This window comes from Leopardus geoffroyi, chromosome E3 (genome assembly GCF_018350155.1).
Source record: "Leopardus geoffroyi isolate Oge1 chromosome E3, O.geoffroyi_Oge1_pat1.0, whole genome shotgun sequence".
In the NCBI taxonomy this organism is placed as follows: Eukaryota; Metazoa; Chordata; class Mammalia; order Carnivora; family Felidae; genus Leopardus; species Leopardus geoffroyi.
The window spans coordinates 25,701,053-25,719,207 of record NC_059340.1 but is presented as its reverse complement, the minus strand read 5'-3'; the positions used below and the strand labels follow the sequence as shown (position 1 = coordinate 25,719,207).

The 18,155-nt window shown below is 42.7% G+C and overlaps 1 protein-coding gene and 1 long non-coding RNA gene across 7 annotated transcripts in view; both read left to right on the top strand.

Annotated features, from left to right (window-relative positions):
- The window catches only part of LOC123588836 (transport and Golgi organization protein 1 homolog), a 102,527-nt gene that overhangs the window by 11,652 nt on the left and 72,720 nt on the right, over window positions 1-18,155 (top strand). For 2 of the 5 annotated variants that reach the window (XM_045460143.1, XM_045460140.1), the window contains 7 exons: window positions 629-689; window positions 797-832; window positions 916-983; window positions 1,107-1,201; window positions 2,206-2,288; window positions 3,735-3,885; window positions 4,487-4,563. In XM_045460143.1, coding sequence (XP_045316099.1) covers window positions 629-689; window positions 797-832; window positions 916-983; window positions 1,107-1,201; window positions 2,206-2,288; window positions 3,735-3,885; window positions 4,487-4,563 — 571 coding nt within the window. Of the gene's footprint in view, window positions 1-628; window positions 690-796; window positions 833-915; window positions 984-1,106; window positions 1,202-2,205; window positions 2,289-3,734; window positions 3,886-4,092; window positions 4,226-4,486; window positions 4,564-7,781; window positions 7,954-18,155 lie in introns of those variants that run through there. The other 3 variants (XR_006708033.1, XM_045460142.1, XM_045460141.1) reach the window with 3 other exon arrangements.
- The window catches only part of LOC123588840, a 78,893-nt gene continuing 71,385 nt past the window's right edge, over window positions 10,648-18,155 (top strand). For both annotated transcript variants that reach the window (XR_006708035.1, XR_006708034.1), the window contains exon 1: window positions 10,648-11,434. This is a non-coding gene — a long non-coding RNA (uncharacterized LOC123588840). The remainder of the gene's footprint in view (window positions 11,435-18,155) is intronic.

Sequence of the window (18,155 nt, the reverse complement as noted above, 5' to 3'; positions counted from 1 at the left end):
GTTCACTCCTTAGTTTGAACCTTGGTACAATGGGTGGACTCCATTAGCGTAGTATACAAACGCAAATTCAGAGGACATATCTATAGGGAATTAACAGATAGAAAAAGATAACTGTTAGAAAGAATAAAGCAATTACGTTACTAAACATTTCCACGTCTCCAGTGCTGGCCTGACCATGTGGAAACTTCATCCATGCCAATATTCCTGAGGGGTGGTGTCAAATGTCATAATCTATAGGAAAGCAGTTTGTTATAGGATGAAATCATACCCATCAACATGGTAGTGCCATTTGATGGCCTTGGTCGTTGCAACCCTGGGAAACATGGTGAGTACAAAGTTAAAGGAGAATAGAGCTTTATGATGAAAGGCACTTGTCATATGATGAAAGATTGAATATGGGAAGGAATTCAACAAACTCTGAACTCTGTAGGCAGGGAATAATGAGTAAGGAAAGGATGGAACAATCACTTTGGTCCTACCGTACATTTATAATTATGTGAAAAGTGTTTCCTGTGTAAGGATAAATTGTATTAGGAGACAGATATGAAGTTGATGGGAACATGGGCAGATGATTTAAAATCCTGCTCAATATTAGGCCTTATTTGACGAACGCAATTGTAACTCACAGGCAACAAATTGAACAAAGACGAGAACAGCTGCAACGGGCAGAGCTCACCTTCAGATACCAGGTAACTTGAGTTCTGCCTGATGTATTAAACCCTTAGCACCTCATGCTGGTGAGTGTAGTGGCCCTTGGAATCCCTAAACACGGGCTTTTCGTTGTTGGCTTTTTCAGATCGCAGTTTATGAGAAGAATGCTCAGCACAACTGGGTAAGTGTTTTCTTTTTTTCCTCCTCTGTCTCTTTGGTGCACAGTCTGGCATGACTGAAGGTGGATGTGTTTTTCTCCCCCAGATCAAGACTCAGATCTGGGAGAGGGCGATGGCGGAGGAGAGGAGGGAGGCGGCCCACTTGAAACACAGGTGGGTGATCTTGACATGTGTTTTTAATGGTGTGTCGAGGGATGACAGCTGTGCTGTTTAGTGTCTTGTAGAGGACGTGGTGTTGCAACTCTTAAGGAAGTCCATTCTTTTTCTGTATCCAAGACTGGACATGATGGAGGGAAAGAGGCTGCTTGAGGGATACATGAGGCAGAAACCAATGCCTGGAAGACCACAGACCCAGAACCCTCCAAGGAGAGGTAAGGAGCACATGGTGATGTGCAGCAACCTAATTTCTGCTGTGTAGCCTGTTCCTGGGGCCTGGAAAGAATCACAAGCACTAAGGACATCAGGTTGTCTGAAGGGGTGATAGGAGGGTGCCCCAGGCAGTGGGGCACTTGTCCCTGTGACTTGTGGAGCTTATGCCCCTCCCCTAACTGCAGACCCTCCCACCTCCTCCAGCATCCCCTAACTAAAGAGATGAGTCTGGAGAGGTGACATGCCATCATGTCACATGGCACATAGGCCTTATCCTTCTTCCTACCTTGACTCAATTTTATTTTAGTTTTTTTTTGGGGGGGAGAAGGTCATTTATTTACTATTTTTAATGTTCCTTTATTTTTGTCTTATTTTTTCTGAACCCTATTCTTACATTCCTAAGTTCAGGTTCCATATAGCTTAGTCCCCTGATGCTATCAGTGCAAGTCTGAAGCTTCAGTGCTAAATTCCCACAGTTTTACTTTTCTCATGAGTATAATTTCAGTCAAGTATATTTCTATTCAGAAATAGTTACATAATACCTGCTCACATGTGGAAGGCAGCTTATAGATAAGCTGGAAGATTGAACAATTCGCCTGGAGCCAGAAGAAACACACCCATGCTCTTCTGTGGAGGGTTTTTTGATGTTATCCCAATCAGTACTCTCATTTTTATTCTTGTCTGTAGTGAGATGGTGAGTTATTACCCCTAATGTACATTGAGAAATGGCTATTTTGGTGACGCTTTCCAGATTTCTCTTTGAACCGACCTGTTGCAAGTTATTTGACTAATTATGAAGAACATGAACCAGGGCCCTATGGTTTCTTCATTAACAAGATAGGATGGATCTCCCCTTATCTTTGGGGTCACCTAAGGCTTGTGGGTTACTCTCTGCCTCTCCTCATGGTCTGAAGTGTGGGGAAAAGTTTAAGATGTCACAAAATGTGGTGTTTGTTTGAATTCTGCACAGCCTATTAAAATCGGAATAAACCTCCATCCCTTCTAGAGCCTTTAGCCGATCCAGAAGCTGGTGTCGCTCCCGTAAGTCACAACAACAAACACTCTACCAAAAATGCAGAAAAGGACAAGGTAAATGCTGGGGCCATTTTCAGTTGTAAGTCTGTTGGGAAACCCTCTTTTGCAGTACAGCAGGCTCTATGGCCTTTTCCCTGTTTTGTGTGTTGTGTGATATGTCTGCCTGTTTGTTTTCCAAATGCACAGCCTTAACCCAAGAGTCTATAGGCTCCTCTCTTTGCAGCCTGTCATCGCTTTCTGGAACAGTTAGTAGCCAACGGAACTTAGAGGTTGAGGGACCTATGGCTTTTCTCATGTGTTCTGGAGATAACACCAGGAAGATGCACTGCACTCCATACTAAAGTCTCTAGGCTTGTTGACTACTACTATACCGCCTGTCTGTGGGATCAGTGTTGTTATTTTCCTCTTTCTGGTCATGTGATTAACATGGTAAAGCTACTTGTTAATTGGAAATGCGGAAAGACTTCCCTGTATCTTTACATTGTGTGCCTTGTCCAACTTAGAATGCACAAAGTCATTGTCATAACTCACCACCTTCACCACTTTCATGTCTTTGTTGGTAAATGAGCTGTTGGGAATCCTTTAAAATGTATCTTAGGTAAAAATATTCTGAACACGAGGTCCTTCAGTTGTGTTCATATGAGCAGGTTCTGTTTGTCTCCAATCAGTGTTAGAGCTGATACCACTGCTTATGACACATCCATGGAAATTTATACCAAAATCAAAACACCTTTGCATTAATTCTGTTACAGGAATTTCAACCTCTTTTTTTCCATAGGGTATATATTACTCTGTGTCTTGTACTGTGCTCAAAATCAGAATTCCTTATGAATTCAGGTAAACACATGTGGGCTTAGTAGTCATTGATAAGTAATATGTTCCTCACAGCAAACACTTTCTCAGTTCCCCTGCAAGACTCCAGGCATCCCCAACTCCCCAGTGGTCTTGTGGCCTTTGACAGCAATTCCAGAGAGGGAAGACCCCTTTCGCGGGGAGGGAAGCAGAGGGGACAAAATAAGGAGCCGGCAGGAAGAACTTTTCCCCAGTAGTAGCTGTGATTTTGTGTGCAGAGAATCAGGTGTTTATCTGCACTCAATTTTTTTTGTGTTTGGAATATGCCAAAACCAGAGCTTCTATAGTCACTGTAGTGGAGGGATGCAGGGTGATCCTGGACATAGATGTCTGACTGTCTGGAATATGCTACTTCATTAGACTGGAATTACTTCTTTGATTCCTCTAAGATGGCACCATTTTTTCTACATTCTAAGACATGGGCAGGGACATGTGGTGACCGTAGTATAACCTCCAGCATTTATTTGCCTAAGCTGTAGGCAGTACCCAGTGGGAGAGATGGGGTTTTCAGGTACTGATGCTACTCCCTTGGATCCTGGTGGCTGAGAAGTTGGCAGGTGCTGACATATTCTTCTCTGGGTTTCAGCTGCTTTTGGTATTGGTTCTCTTGTCTGCTATATGCACATAGCTGTCACTTCTGTTCTGCAGGGCAGCGTGGATCCATGGGGACCTCCTCTGCTAACTGGAAGATTCTGCACACCCTACCCTCGAGGTCCCCCCATGGGCTATAGGGCATGTCCACCTCCTGAACCTTGGTGGCCCTGGGGACCACCCCAGACCTGTCTACCTACACTGCATGGTAAGATGATCTGAGCAGTATGAGTTGACTTGCAAATCACCTTCATCTAATTTTTGTTGTTGTTGAGTCTTGGACAAGGTGCAGAGGTGGTACCACAGATCGTTGCAATGCGAGGGAAAAGCGTTTGCCACCATAACCACATTCCTTGAGTTTCTCTTGATCGACATATCATCTTTGTGTCATTTCCCACACCCTGTGTTGGCACAGGTGTCTCTTGTGGAGATGGAATGGGGCTGTATACACAAAAGCAGACATAGGGCTTCAGCAGATGTGTGCTGTACACAGTCCATGTGCTGGGCTATGGGAGGCATGAGGCTCAGCCTAAGGTATATCTGTCCAGGTGAGCCACCAGCCATCCGTAGTTGTTTGATGAGTTATGAAAACACCTGAACCAGGGCGTTTATGGGTCTTCATCAAGGTTTAAGGGGTGGTTCTCCCCTTTGCCTTGGGATCACCTGAAGCATGTGGGGCTACCCTCTGCATGTGACTTGGGATCTGACTGGGCCAAAGAGTTTAAGATGCTTGAGGAATGAGGGGAGGGTTTGTTTTTTTAATCTCTGCACAATCTCCTCAAATCACAATAAACCTCCATCCCTTCTAGGGCCTTTTGCAGATCCCGAAGTTGCTCCTGTGAGTGAGAACAACACAGACTCTACCAAAAGGGCCAAGAAGGACAAGGTAAGCGGTGTGGCCATTTTCAGTTGTAACTCTTCTGGGAAACCCTCATTTTTCTGTTCAGTGCTCTCTCCTGGCACTGTGTCTGTTTTGTGTGTTGTATGATATGTCTGCTTGTTTTTCTTATTTTCCAAATGCACAACCTTAACCCAAGTGTCTATGGGCTTCTCTATTTTCTGCCTGTCAACTCCTTGTAGTAACTTTAGAAGCCAAACGTATTTAGAGGTGAGGACCTTAGGACTTTTCCAGTGTGTTCCTGGAAATAACCCAAGTAGGATGACCCCACACTCCACCTAGAAGTCTCCTGGCATGCCTCATATTTCCTGGACCTCCTCAATGTGGAATCAATGCTCTTGCTGTTTCTTCCTTTCCTGTTTCTGTCTAGGGGATTAACGTGTTCACAAAACCTAAGGTTACCCTTATGGTTTGAAAATGCAAACTGCCTTCACTCCAACTTATATTTTTGTATGTGTCATTTAGAGTGGTCTTAGACAAACTAAATTTCATACTCATCACCCTTCAGCCTTTTTTTTTTTTTGTAAATGTGCTGTCCAGAATCCCTTCAGGTGTGCCCTGGGTATAAATACTCTGAACTATTTTTGTGACATATTTGTCCTAGAAAACATGCACTGGAACATGAGTGGTGAAGAAGAGAAAATCCATAATTACCTGCATTGTACTTCCCCACTGTGTCCTTTATTTGTGTTCCCATGAGCAGGTTCTCTTGTGTCCTGGGTCACGCTTACAGGTGAAACATGGACATTTACAGCAGAAACAAATGTGCGTTTGTGTTAATTCTGTTATTTAGAATTTCAGCTCATTTTTCTAAAGGACACAATTACCTTGCAAATTGTACTGTACTTAAACTGAGAGGTACTTCTGAATTAAAATAAATTAGCTAAGCTTAACTAACATGTATAGGTAGCATGTTTCTCTAAGAATATGCATCCAGATGTTTTTCAGGACCTCAGGATCCCCACCACTCTATGTGTCTCTGTGCCCATGGATAGCACTTAGAGAGGAGAAGACCCCATTGTCGGGAGAGAAGCAGATTGGGCACAGGCGGGGGCTTAGAGGCAGAGCTTTGAGCCACGAGGGCTATGATTCCATGTGTGGAGTCTGGGATTGTCATTCCTTCTCATTCTGAAGTTCTTCACATACAAATAAGCAGCCTCTGTGGTGGAGGGGGATGAGAGGTGGCGGGTGATCCTGGACTTAGATGCCTTCCTATTGGGAATATGCTATTTTGTTAATTTGGCATCACACCATATATCCACTAGGACAAGAGCCCTTGCTGTTCTACATTTGCAGACATGTGAGGACACTAGTTTATCCCCATAGCATCCATTACCCACCCCAAAACTGTAAGTGGAACCCAAAGTATGCGTAGAGGCTCCCTGGTGCCGATGCTGCCCTCTTGGAACCTGGTGGGGGGAAAGCTGGCCGGAGATGAGCACTGCTTCTTTGGGTTTCCACTTTTTGCTGGTGTTGATGCTCTGTTCTGTCCTATGAACACAGCATTCATTTCTGTTCTGCAGGCCATTATGTACGCAAGAGGGCCTGGTCCTTTCCCAGGATGGCCTTGCAGGCCCTACCACATGGACCGCCCCTTATCACCAGCCATGGGCTATGGGCCACCTTCCCCTCCTCCACCAGCTCCTCCACCTACTCCATTTGGTAAGATGACCTGAGCTGGATGAGTGACTGGTAAAGCACATGCATCTTCTTCGTGAAAGACTTGGTGGGAATGATGTAATGATGGTTCTGAGTAGTGGCAACCCACCTGCAAACCTGCCTGAGAACACTGTAACATATCTCAAGTTTCTCCGGACTTACATACAAAGGGCTGTGTCATTTCCCTGTAATGAGGTGAGCTATAGGTTTCTCTTGTCAAAAAGAAAGAGGATGTTTACACAAAGGCAGAGGTATCAGAGGTACTGGTGTGTTTTTTACAGACACAATGTTGTGGGTTCTGTGAAGGTGAGGTGCACCCCGAAATTTAGGTGCCTCAGGTGTCCTGTGTGAAATGGGGCACATGCGTTATGTGACACAGATCTTGTGATCACCATAATGGAGGCACCAGTGAAGGAATGGGGGAAACTTGAATCACACAGGAATAGAAGGAAAGTTGTGGAAGGTAAGCAGAGTTTGAGGAGGTGTGGAGGAGAGGGTGTTGGGGACAGTAGGTTGGAGTTGGAAGCCATTCCTGGCAGGGCCCACAGCCTGGGCAGGGAGCTTGAGGACCGCATGAGATCTGCAAAGAACTGCTTCATGGGTGCAAGCACAGTGTACAATGCAGTCATCATCTCCAAAATGTCAAAGTTACCGCAGTGCACATAGTTCATAATCTAAATACAGTTTGTTGTTTCCCTTGGGTTTCTGAAAGGTCTGGACACGTATGAAAGAATGTGCTGGAGATTTGGGAAATTAAACTTGGTCTTAGGAAATGCCTAAGTTTGTGTGTCTCAGTGAGACTAAAGGGGAAGACAGGTTGTAGATCAGTTGAGTGGCTTCCTTGGCCTTCAGCCTGAGTCAGACTCTTAGTGGGGATTCAGGGTTGACCAGAAGCTGCCCCTGCTGGACTCCTGTCACCACACACCTGCATCTGCTGTCATCACCCTGCCTGCCAGTTTGCATCTCTGAAACTTCCCTCACAATATCCTGAGGCTTTGCGTGTGTTCCTGCTGTCTCATCCCTAATACCAGCTCTCAGTGGGGCCATCTCAGAACCTCAGCTTTGTTATCTGAGAAACAGGAATAGTGTTGGGTTCTGAGATCAGTATGATGAAGAGGTGACAACCACATAAGGAATTTGTAAAATAAATGGGATGAGTGGGCACTCACCCTCCTCAGTGTGTAAATGAAGGTATCTCCACACAGAAGCTCATCAAGAGATGTTCATTCAATTCCATTAAACTAAGAGTATAATGCCTGAGGCTGTGAGATTGGCAATCCCTGTTTCAAAAGAGACAGCAAAGACCCCTGTGTTTTCCCTATTAGAATTCAGGTCCTACTTCACACAGGAGGAAAAGATAACTATGAGAAAGTGTACATTCAGGGATCTATATCTCAGACCTGAAGACAATCATCTTCCATTACTGGTAGACACACAGATGCAGCCACACAATTAAGTGTTCGTCCAAGGTATATTTTCAAGGACAAAACGCATAGACGAGAACAGAAGATCCCATTGCTATAACCCCAAATCTCTTTGCCTTTCAGGACAACTTGAAGTTTGAAGAGGACCCGAAACTGTGACCAATAGGCTGTGGCAATGTGATATATTGAGAAAAGTTGTCTGATACGCGTATTTGAATGAATCCTTTCCCTCACCATTCCTGTCCCCTCTATTTTGTCTGCCCTCGTTTCCTGTAATAAACCCATCATAGTTCTGCCTCTGTGTCAGTGTCTGCTTCCAGGAGGACCTACGGTCATTCTCTTTCGATGCACACAGTGTGACTCCTGTATACACTGTCACAAACAGGTAGAATCTACAGTAATAGGGACAGAAGACAAGTCATTATTTGAATTGTATTGACTGCACATGTCCCCCTGGATCCTTCTGGGGTGGTGGACACAACCTTCATCTAGATCTGGTGATGGTTGTGTTCACTCCTCAGTAGATACTCACAAGCACACGGCACCTGCTAGTCACAGTGGTGTGTGGTGATCAGCAAGACAGCCATCAGTCCCCGGGGAGTGGCTGATTTCTGATTGCAAGAAATGGATGAGGGGTCAGCAGTGTCTCTGGTAAAACAATGAGGAAACCCTGCATTAATCCAGGTGTTGGGGACTTTTCCCACCTACAAGCTACCTCACAGTAGCACTAATCCAGGTGGGAGCTGAGGTAGACTAGTGGTAGTAGTTTTCGGGGTGAGTCTTATGATGTCCCATATTTCTTCCAGTGCTTTCTTTTTTTCTTCTAATTTTTGCAATGTTTGCTTATTTTTTTGAACGAGAGAGAAATACAGAGCGCAAGCAAGGGAGGGGCAGAGAGGGAGAGAGGGAGACATAGAATCCAAAGCAGGCTCCAGGCTCTGAGCTGTCAGCCCAGAACCCGACCAGAGGCTCAAACTCACGACTCACGAGATCAAATCTGAGCCGACGTCAGACGCCTAACTGACTGAGCCACCCAGGCTCCCCTCCTCCCACTGTTTCCTTAGTGAGGGATGGGCAGGGCAGAGGTCCATGACATGATACCCGTTCCTTCCTCACCACCATGGAGGAGTTGGTTGTAAGCATCTGGCTCTTTCCAGATCCTCAAACCCCATGCATTCTTCTCCAGAGCCCCTGACACCGGCAGGCCCCCCCTTTCTCCCAGGTTGTGGAGGTAACCAGCCCTCCAGCATCTTTGGGATCATGGCTGGGCCACCAAGGGGTCAAGGTCTGGCTGTCCACATGCTTCCCGGGAGTGTCTGGGAACAGCAATGCTGCAGTAAACGTCATCACTTGCAGCTTCTATAAAGAGGACTTTCATCCGCTGTGATCAGGGCCTGGGCTTAAAACATGACAGGAGAGAGGGGGACACAGATATGTGGTGCCCTGATCCCTGGACAGGGCTGCACGGAACAGAAGGCACGAGGCCTGGGGAGAGGCAGAGAAAGAGACAGGCAGGAAAAGAGACAGTGAGTGATGGGGGAATTGGGCAAGTCCTAGAGAGTGAGAAAAAGAAACAGAGGGAGACAGGGGTAGGGAGAAGCAAAGACAGAAATGAAGCACAGAGGAAAGGACGGAGCTGGTCACAGTGTGCGGAGGGGGCTATAGGCCACGCAAAAGGGGCTCTGCGAAGATGCTCTTAGGGTTGGAGGCAGAAAGGGTAGGAAACCTGGGCATTACAGTTCCCTCAGTTCAAGGCTCCAACCTCACTGAGGCAAGCTCTGTAGAGGCCATTGCCCCTGGGAAGATGGGTCCCCCTCATTTTGCCTGGCGTGTTGGGGCCCAGTCTCAGGAACGGTCATAGAGAGAAATGGCTTGAGGGAGAGCATGCAGTCCATTAGCAGGTAAAGTCCAGAGTGTGCCCCATGGGGAGGTAACCATGATCTGTCTCCCCCACTTCCCCCAGTCCCTGCTGCCTTCCCCACTGCTCCAGCATGACCTCCTTATGTTCCACAGCCAGGCGTCAGGCATTGTGCTGCCCCCAGAGCCTATAGCCTGGAACTTGCACAGATGGATTATTGATCTCAACCAAAAGTATTTGAGAATAAGGTCCACATTCTCCTTCTAGCACTAGTTATGTGCAACATGATAGGGGGTTGCTATTCTTACACCTACTGCTGGTCTCGGGATTCTGGATTGTAAGCGAGCAGTTTAAACCACCACAGCCTTCTCTCACATGAAAGGAGAAATCTATTTCATCACCCAGCCTTCCTCTGATTGTGAAGAGATGGCATTTACTATTTGAAGGCGCAATTATCTGAGTGTCATGGAAATTATGTCATCTGTCTTCATCCCTGAAGCACCTTTCATTGAAAATATTACCCATATACAGGCAGGAAATTGATAACAGATGCGTAACTCCCTCTAGGTATGCATTCTGACCTTGTCACATATGTGTCATCAAACATATTATTGACAACTTGAAAAATAAGCTCTCAACATCAAGACGGTGACATTAGAGAATGTGGTATAAATGGAATTTCATATGTTCTTATTAGAAATAATTTTTTAATGAAGGAAAATTTAAAATAGTGTCAATTTTTTATTGAAATATAGTGGACACACCATGTTGTATTAGTTTCAGGTATACATCATAGTGATTCCGTGTCTCTACGTCATGCTCTCCATATACCTACACAAGTGTAGCTATCATGTGAAAGCATGCAACACTTTATTATAGGATTGACTATCTTCCATAGGCCGTACCTTGTATCTCAATGACATATTCATTCCATAGCTGGAAGCCTGTATCTCTTTCTCAAAGGTGGCAATTTTTTATTTAAGCCAAGTATTTTGGTGGTAAACACAATTACCTGTAGTTCAGCATGTGTAAATTTGTAGTCTGTATTTCTTTGAATGTTGCTTAAAGCGTTACAAATTATATCATGACATAATAAATATCATGACATTAATAAATTCGGTTTCGTTCTTCACTCACTAAACAGGAGAAGGAAAAGATTCTTTTTGGGTCCCAGGCCCTGTGACTAAGACCCATTCTAATCTGGAGAACAGGCTTACCTGGACCAGCTGCACCCTCAATACTTTCAGCTGAGCGGCCATGGCCTTGAGCATTGCAGGAATTCCCACGGAGGCCGGCAGAGGGCGCGCACGCACCGCGAACAGGGAGGGGCCGGTTCCTTGCGCGCTCAGCGAAGGCTGGAGAAGGCGCCCAATTAGGCTGTTCTGATCCTGGGCGGCTCAGAGCAGGAAAGGTTCTCGTTGCTTCTGAGGACCCAGTACCTGTGACTGTGGGCAAAGAGCCAGAGCTGGGTTTCCAGCAGGTTCCGCCGCCGGCGTCGGGGAGACCCTGGACGCTTCGCAGCAACTTGGCGTCTCCTCAGTGGTGGGGCTGAGTACCGAGGAGGGGCGCTGGGTAGCTTCCCCAGAGGCACCTGATGGTCAGTGAGCTGCTCAGCCACTTGCATTTTCTGGGCTGTTCCATGGTTTGTTCCTCGTTTTCCCTGCCGATATTTGAACAAGATGTTTTTCAGTCAAGGATCCGTGGATTCAGGGGGTCCTTGCAAAGCCACGTCAGAGATGCTGGGGTTGGTTTGTTCCAGATTCAGGCTTGTTTTGGGGGGAGAAATCCTGACACAAATTTGGAGGAATGGGAGCAGCATTCAGTTGGGTAGTGAAGACAGGAAATGTTGACTCTCAGGACCTTCTAGAAGAATGAGCTGAGACCCACTTTCCGAGTCCTGCTGGAACCAGAGACCGAGGTAAAAACACAAGGTGCCCTCCACATCATACATGCTTTTATTAATTTTCAGTGGGAGTTTTTTCCAACAATGTCGTAGTCGTTGAAAACAACGGAAAACCTGACACTTAGATTGTGTCCTGAACCTCCCGTTATTTGAATATTCAATATTATTCCTGCAACAGAATTTGTTACAATTATCCTTTCTTGTCTTCATTGGAAGAAATCTCATCAATAATACCTTAAAAACATACTCGTTACCTTATTTCCTTTTCAGTTGAGATTTGGCATGTTTTCTAATTTCTCATAAACTCATGAAAATCTGAAATACTTTTAAATTGATAGCAGTTTTTACTAAAAGCTCATTCACAGGATCCCCCTGTGACTACTACTGGTCAAAGAACGAAGCAAGGCCACTTCTCAGTGTAGGGAAGATTGTACTAAGCAAACACTGTGAGTCAGTTTTAGAAGAAAAAGCCTGATGTTATTTTGTCTTTATTAAAATTGATGCTTCTATCCCCTGTTTGATACATTCCCACTTTTTAAACATTTTTTCTGTTTTGCTCATTTCTCATTCAGATATTCGTAGACCTGAGTTTTACATTCACCACACATGGTTTCAAGGCTCCTTTCTGTCCCTGTAAGAAAGAAGACAGACGTTCTGATGAGCATGCAGCTTTCTGTAACTTCCAGATTTGTTTTTGTAGGTGTCTGCTAACTTTTTCCACCCAGTTGAAGATACCATCCCACCTTGAGTCGTTCCATAAAAAATGTAACCTATGTGCACCAGTATGATTTCACTTCATTATAGTTGATTTCTTCATTTGATATCTTATGTGTATGCATAGTAGATGTTTTAAAAATGAGAAAATCCCACATATAATTGAATTTGAAAGAAAAATTTATATCCTAAATGTAAAATTCTAAGATTCGCATATTGAATTCATAAATGTAGAATTTTTGCATGTGAAATTAGGGTTATTTTCTGAGAAAGATGCCAGGGAATAACCATTTCGGGGGAAAGAATGGCATACGGTTTTTTTATGCCTGCAGTAGTTACTCAATTATGTATCTGTTTAGGAGCAATTTTATGACAATGTCCCATTTTTCCAATTTATTAATGACTTCATAAGCTAAGTATATCACTTTTTATTCCAAGATTATAAAACTAAATCTTTTATCTTCTATTGCTGTAAGAGTCTTTCCATTTTATATTAATTGTTAACATTCAATTATATTAATTTTTTTTTTAATTTTTTTTTTTTCAACATTTATTTATTTTTGGGACAGAGAGAGACAGAGCATGAACAGGGGAGGGGCAGAGAGAGAGGGAGACACAGAATCGGAAACAGGCTCCAGGCTCTGAGCCATCAGCCCAGAGCCTGACGTGGGGCTCGAACTCACGGACCGCGAGATCGTGACCTGGCTGAAGTCGGACGCTTAACCGACTGCGCCACCCAGGCGCCCCTCAATTATATTAATTTTTTAAGCCGATGTAATTAACATCGGGTTATATTTTCTTCAAGGTGTATAATATAATGATTTAACAATTCTTATATGACTCCCTGCTCCTCACCATAATTTTATTCTTAATCTCCTTCCCCTATTTTTCACCCATCCCCACACCCACCTCTGGTAAGCACCAGTTTCCTCTCTATATTTAAGAGTCTGTTTTTTGTCTGTCTGCTTCTCTCCATTTTGTTTCTTTGTTTTGCTTCCAAAATTCCATGTAGAAGCGAAATCATATGGTATTTTTCTTTCAGCACAGAGCCCAATGAGGGGCTTGATCTCCAGAACTGTGAAAGCATGACCTGAGCCCAAACCAAGAGCCAGATGCTTAACTGACTGAGCCACTCAGGCACCTGAGGTGAATGACTTTTTAAATGCATTGTTGGATTTGGGTTACAAATATTTTCTTGACAATTACTGTATCTATGTTCATCATAGATATTGGCCTGTTGTTTTGTTATTGTTTTGTAATATCTTTATCTGGCTTGGTATCAGGGTAATGATGGCATCATAGAATGAATTTGGAAACTTGCCCTCCACTCTCATATTTTGGAATATTTTAAGAATAGGTATTAACTCTTTAAATGGTTGAAAGGATTCAGCTCTGAAGCCATCTGATCCTGGCCTTTTGTTTTTTGGGAGTTTGTTGATTACTGATTGAATTTGATTGCTATTCATCAGTCTGTTCAAATTTTCTATATCTTTCAGGTTCACTTTTAGATGTGATGTTTCTAGAAATTGATGCAATTCTTCTAGGTTGTCCACTTTGTTGGTGTATACTTTTTCGTGATATTCTGTTATCCTTTATATTTCTGTGATGTCTGTCATTATTTATCCTCTTTCATTTCTGCTTTTAGTTTAGTCCTCTTTTGAGGGGAAGGGGGATGAGTCTGGCTAAAGGTGCATCCATTTTGCTTATTCTTTCAAACTATGAGCTTCTTGTTCCATTGACGTCTTCTGCTGTCATGTGTCTATTGGCCATCTCTGTATGGTCTCTGTATGAGCTGAGACCCACTTTCCGAGTCCTGCTGGAACCAGAGCCCGAGGTAAAGGCACAAACTCCCCCCCATATCATTCATGCTTCTTAAAAATTAATGGTTATTTTTCAAACATGGTGAATTAATGAAAACTAGAGAAAACCTGGTAGGTAGTGTAATAAACCTTACGTTAATTTTTAATTTAAGTTTTAGCTAGTAAGGATGTAGTGTAATATTAGCTTCAGGTGTACAATATAGAGCAGCACTTCCACACATCTCTGAGTGCCCTTCACATGTGCCCTCCTTAATCCCCATCACCTGTTTCACCCATCCCCCCACCCCACTGTGGAAACCCTCAGTTTGTGTCCTAGTTAAGAGTCTCTTTGTCACTGTCTCCTTTTTCCCCCCTTTGTTTGTTTCATTTCCAAGTGTTAGTGAAATCACGGTTGTCTTTCTCTGACAGGCTTATTTCACCCAGCATAACATTCTCTAGCTCCATCCATCTTGTTGCAAATGACAAGGTCTCACTTTTTAACTGCTGAATAATATTCCATTCCATCTACTACATCTCAATTTATTCATCAGCTGATGGATACTTGAGCAGTTTCCATAGTGTGGCTGTTGTAGAAAATGCTGTTATAAACATCAGGGTGTGTGAGTCCCTTTGAAGTATTATTTTTGTATTCTTTGTGGAAATACCTCACAGTGAAATTCCTAGGTTGTTCTATTTTCAATTTTTTGAGGAATCTCCATAATGTTTTCCAGAGTGGCTACACAAGTTTGCATTCCTACCAACAGTGCAAGAGCGTTCCTCTTTCGCCACATCCTTGGCAACACCTGTTGTTTCATCATTCATTGATTTTAGTCATTCTGACAGAAGTGAGGTGTTAGCTCATTGTACTTTTGCATTATATTTCTGTGATGATCAGTGTTGTTGAGCATATTTTCATGGCTGTCTGTATGTCTTCTTTGGGAAAATGTCTATTCATATCTTCTACCCAATTTTATTTGGATTTCTCATTTTTTGGGTGTTGTATAACTTTATATATTTTCAATAGGAACCCTTTATCAGATGTTATTTGCAAATATCTTCCATTCTGCAGGTTGCATTTTAGTTTTGTTGATTGTTTCCTTTGCGATAGAAGCTTTTTATTTTTTTGAAGTCCCATTATTTTTGCTTGTGTTTCCCTTCAGGAGACATATCTACAAAGAAGTTGATGCAGCCAATGTCAAATAAGTTACTGGCTGTGTTCTCCTCTGGGGTTTTTATGGTTTCATGTTTCACACATAGGTCTTCATCCATTTGGAATTTATTTTTGCGTTGTAAGAAAGTTGTCCATTTTTGTTTGTTTGTATGTTGCTGTCTAGTTTTCCCAAAACCATATGTTGAGGAGAATTTTATATTTATTTATTGATTTTTATTTTTTTATGAATATAATTTAGTGTCATTTGGCTTACATACGACACCCAGTGCTCATCCCAACAAGTGCCCTCCTCAATGCCCATCTCTCATTTTCCCTCTCCCCCATCTCCCCACCCACCTTTAGTTTGTTCTCTGCATTAAAGAATCTTGTGGTTTGCCTCCCTCCCTCTCTGTTTGTAACTATTTTTCCCCCTACCTTTTCCCCATGGTCTTCTGTTCAGTTTCTCAAGATCCACATATGAGTGAAAACATATGATATCTGTCCTCTTCTGACTGACTTACTTCACTCAGCACATTACCTTCCAGTTCCATCCACGTCGCTGCAAATGGCATGATTTCATTCGTTCTCATTGCCAAGTAGTATTCCATTGAATATATAAACCACATCTTCTTTATCCATTCATCAGTTGGTGGACATTTAGGCTCTTTTCATAATCTGGCTCTTGTTGAAAGTGTAGCTATAAACATTGGGGTACACATGTCCCTATGCATCAGCACTCCTGTATCCCTTGGGTAAATTCCTAGTAGTGCTATTGCTGGGTAGGAATTGCTGGGTAGCTCTATTTTTAATTTTTTGAGGAAACTCCACACTGTTTTCCAGAGCAGCTGCACCAGTTTGCATTCCCACCAACAGCGTAAGAGGGTTCCCATTTCTCCACATCCTCACCAGCATCTGTAGTTTCCTGATTTGTTTATTTTAACCACCCTGACCATGGTGAGATGGTATCTCAGCGTGGCTTTGATTTGTATTTCCCTGATGATGAGTGGTGTTGAGCATCTTTTCACATGTCTGTTGGCCATCTGTATTTTTCAGAGAGAGACACAGAGCATATAGAGGAGGGTCAGAGAGAGAGGGAGAGAGAATCCCAAGCAGGCTGTGACTGAAGTGTGGTTCAAACTCATTAACCCTGATATTATGACCTGATCCAAATGCAAGAGTCAGACACTTAAATGACTGAGCCACCCATGCGCCCCAAGACTATCTTTTTTTCCATTGGATATTCTTTCCTGCTCTGTTGAGGATTAGTTGACCATGTGGATGTGAATTCATTTCTGGGTTTCCATTCTATTGATCTATGTGTCTGTTTCTTTCTAGTACCATACCGTTCTGATCACCATAGCTTTATAAAAGAACTTAAGTCTGGAATTGTGATGCCTCCACCTTTCCTTTTTTTCAAGTTTGTTTTGATTGTTTGGGGTCTTTTGTGGTTCCATACAAATTTTAGGATTACTTGTTCTAGTTCTGTGAAAATTGTTTTGTTAGTTTGATAGAGATTTCATTACATGTGTAGATTGTTTTGGGTAGTGTAGACATTTTAACAGTATTTGTTCTTCCCATCCATGAACATGGAATGTCTTTCCATTTCTCTGTGTTCTCTTCCATTTCTTTCATCAGTGTTTCATAGCCTTTAGAGTAAAGGTCTTTCACCTCTTTAGTTAGGCTTATTTCCAGTATCTTATGGTATTTGGTACTCCTGTCAATGGGATAGATTCCGTAATTTCTCTTTCTGTTGATTCATAATTGGTCTGTAGAAATGCAATAGATTTCTGTACATTGATTTTTGTATATTGTGACTTGTTGAATTCATATATCAATTCTAGCAATTTTTATAGGAGTCTTTCATGTTTTTTGTATGGAGCATAATGTCATCTACAAATAGTGAAAGTTCTCCTTCCTTGCTGATTTGGATGCATTTAATTTATTTCTGTTGTCTGATTGCTGTGGCCCGGACTTCCAGTACTATGTGAAATAACAGTGGTGAGAGGGGTCATCCCTGTCTTATTGGTGACTTTAGAGGAAAAGCTTTCAATTTTTCCCCATTGAGGATGAGATTAGCTGTGGGTTTTTCATACATGGTCTGTATTATGTGCAGGTCTGTTGATTCCAATTTACTTTGCTGAAGGTTTTTATCATGAATGGATGTGGCATTTTGTCAAGTGCTTTTTCTGCATCTGTTGAAAGCATCATATTCTTATCCTTTCTTCTATTTCTGTGGTGCATCATGTTGATTGATCTGTGAATGTGGAACCACACTTGGAGCCCAGGAATATATCCCACTTGATTATGGTAAATGATTCTCTTAATGTATTATTGAATTTAATTTGAAGGTATTTTAGTGAGCATTTCTACATACATGCTCATCAGAGTATTGGCCTGCAGTTTTATTTTAAAAATGTTTTAAAACATATTTTTAAATGTTTATTTACTTATAAAGATAGAAAGTACATAAAAGTGAGAGAGGACAGAGAGATGGGGAGAGAGAGAGAATCCTGAGCAGGCTCCACACTGTCAGCGCAGAGTCCAATGTGGGGCTTGAACCCATGCACTGCGAGATACTGACCTAATCCAAAATTAAGAGTAGGACACTCAACTGACCAAGCCACCCAGGCACCTCTGCAGTTTTTGTTTTCAGTGGAGTCTTTATCTGGTTTTGGTATCAGGGTAATGCTGGCTTCATAGAGTGAATTTGGAAGTTTTTCTTCCTTTTTATTTTTTGGAATAGTTTGAGAAGAATGGGTATTACCTCTTCCATCTGGTCCTGAACTCTTGTGTTGGGGGAGATATTCTTTGTATTACTGATTCAATTCCTTTCTGCTTTCAGATTTTCTATACCTTCCTGTTTCAGTTTTGGTAGTTTATGTGATTCTAGGAATTTATCTATTTCTCTGCGGGTGTCCAATATGTTTGCATATAGTTTTTCATAATATTATCTTCTAACTGTTTTTCTGTGGTGATTTTTATTTCTTCTCTCTTATTTGCAATTTTATTTATTTGAATCATTTCTCTCTGTGATATGTCTGGCTAGGAGGTTTTCAGGTTTATTAATGTTTTC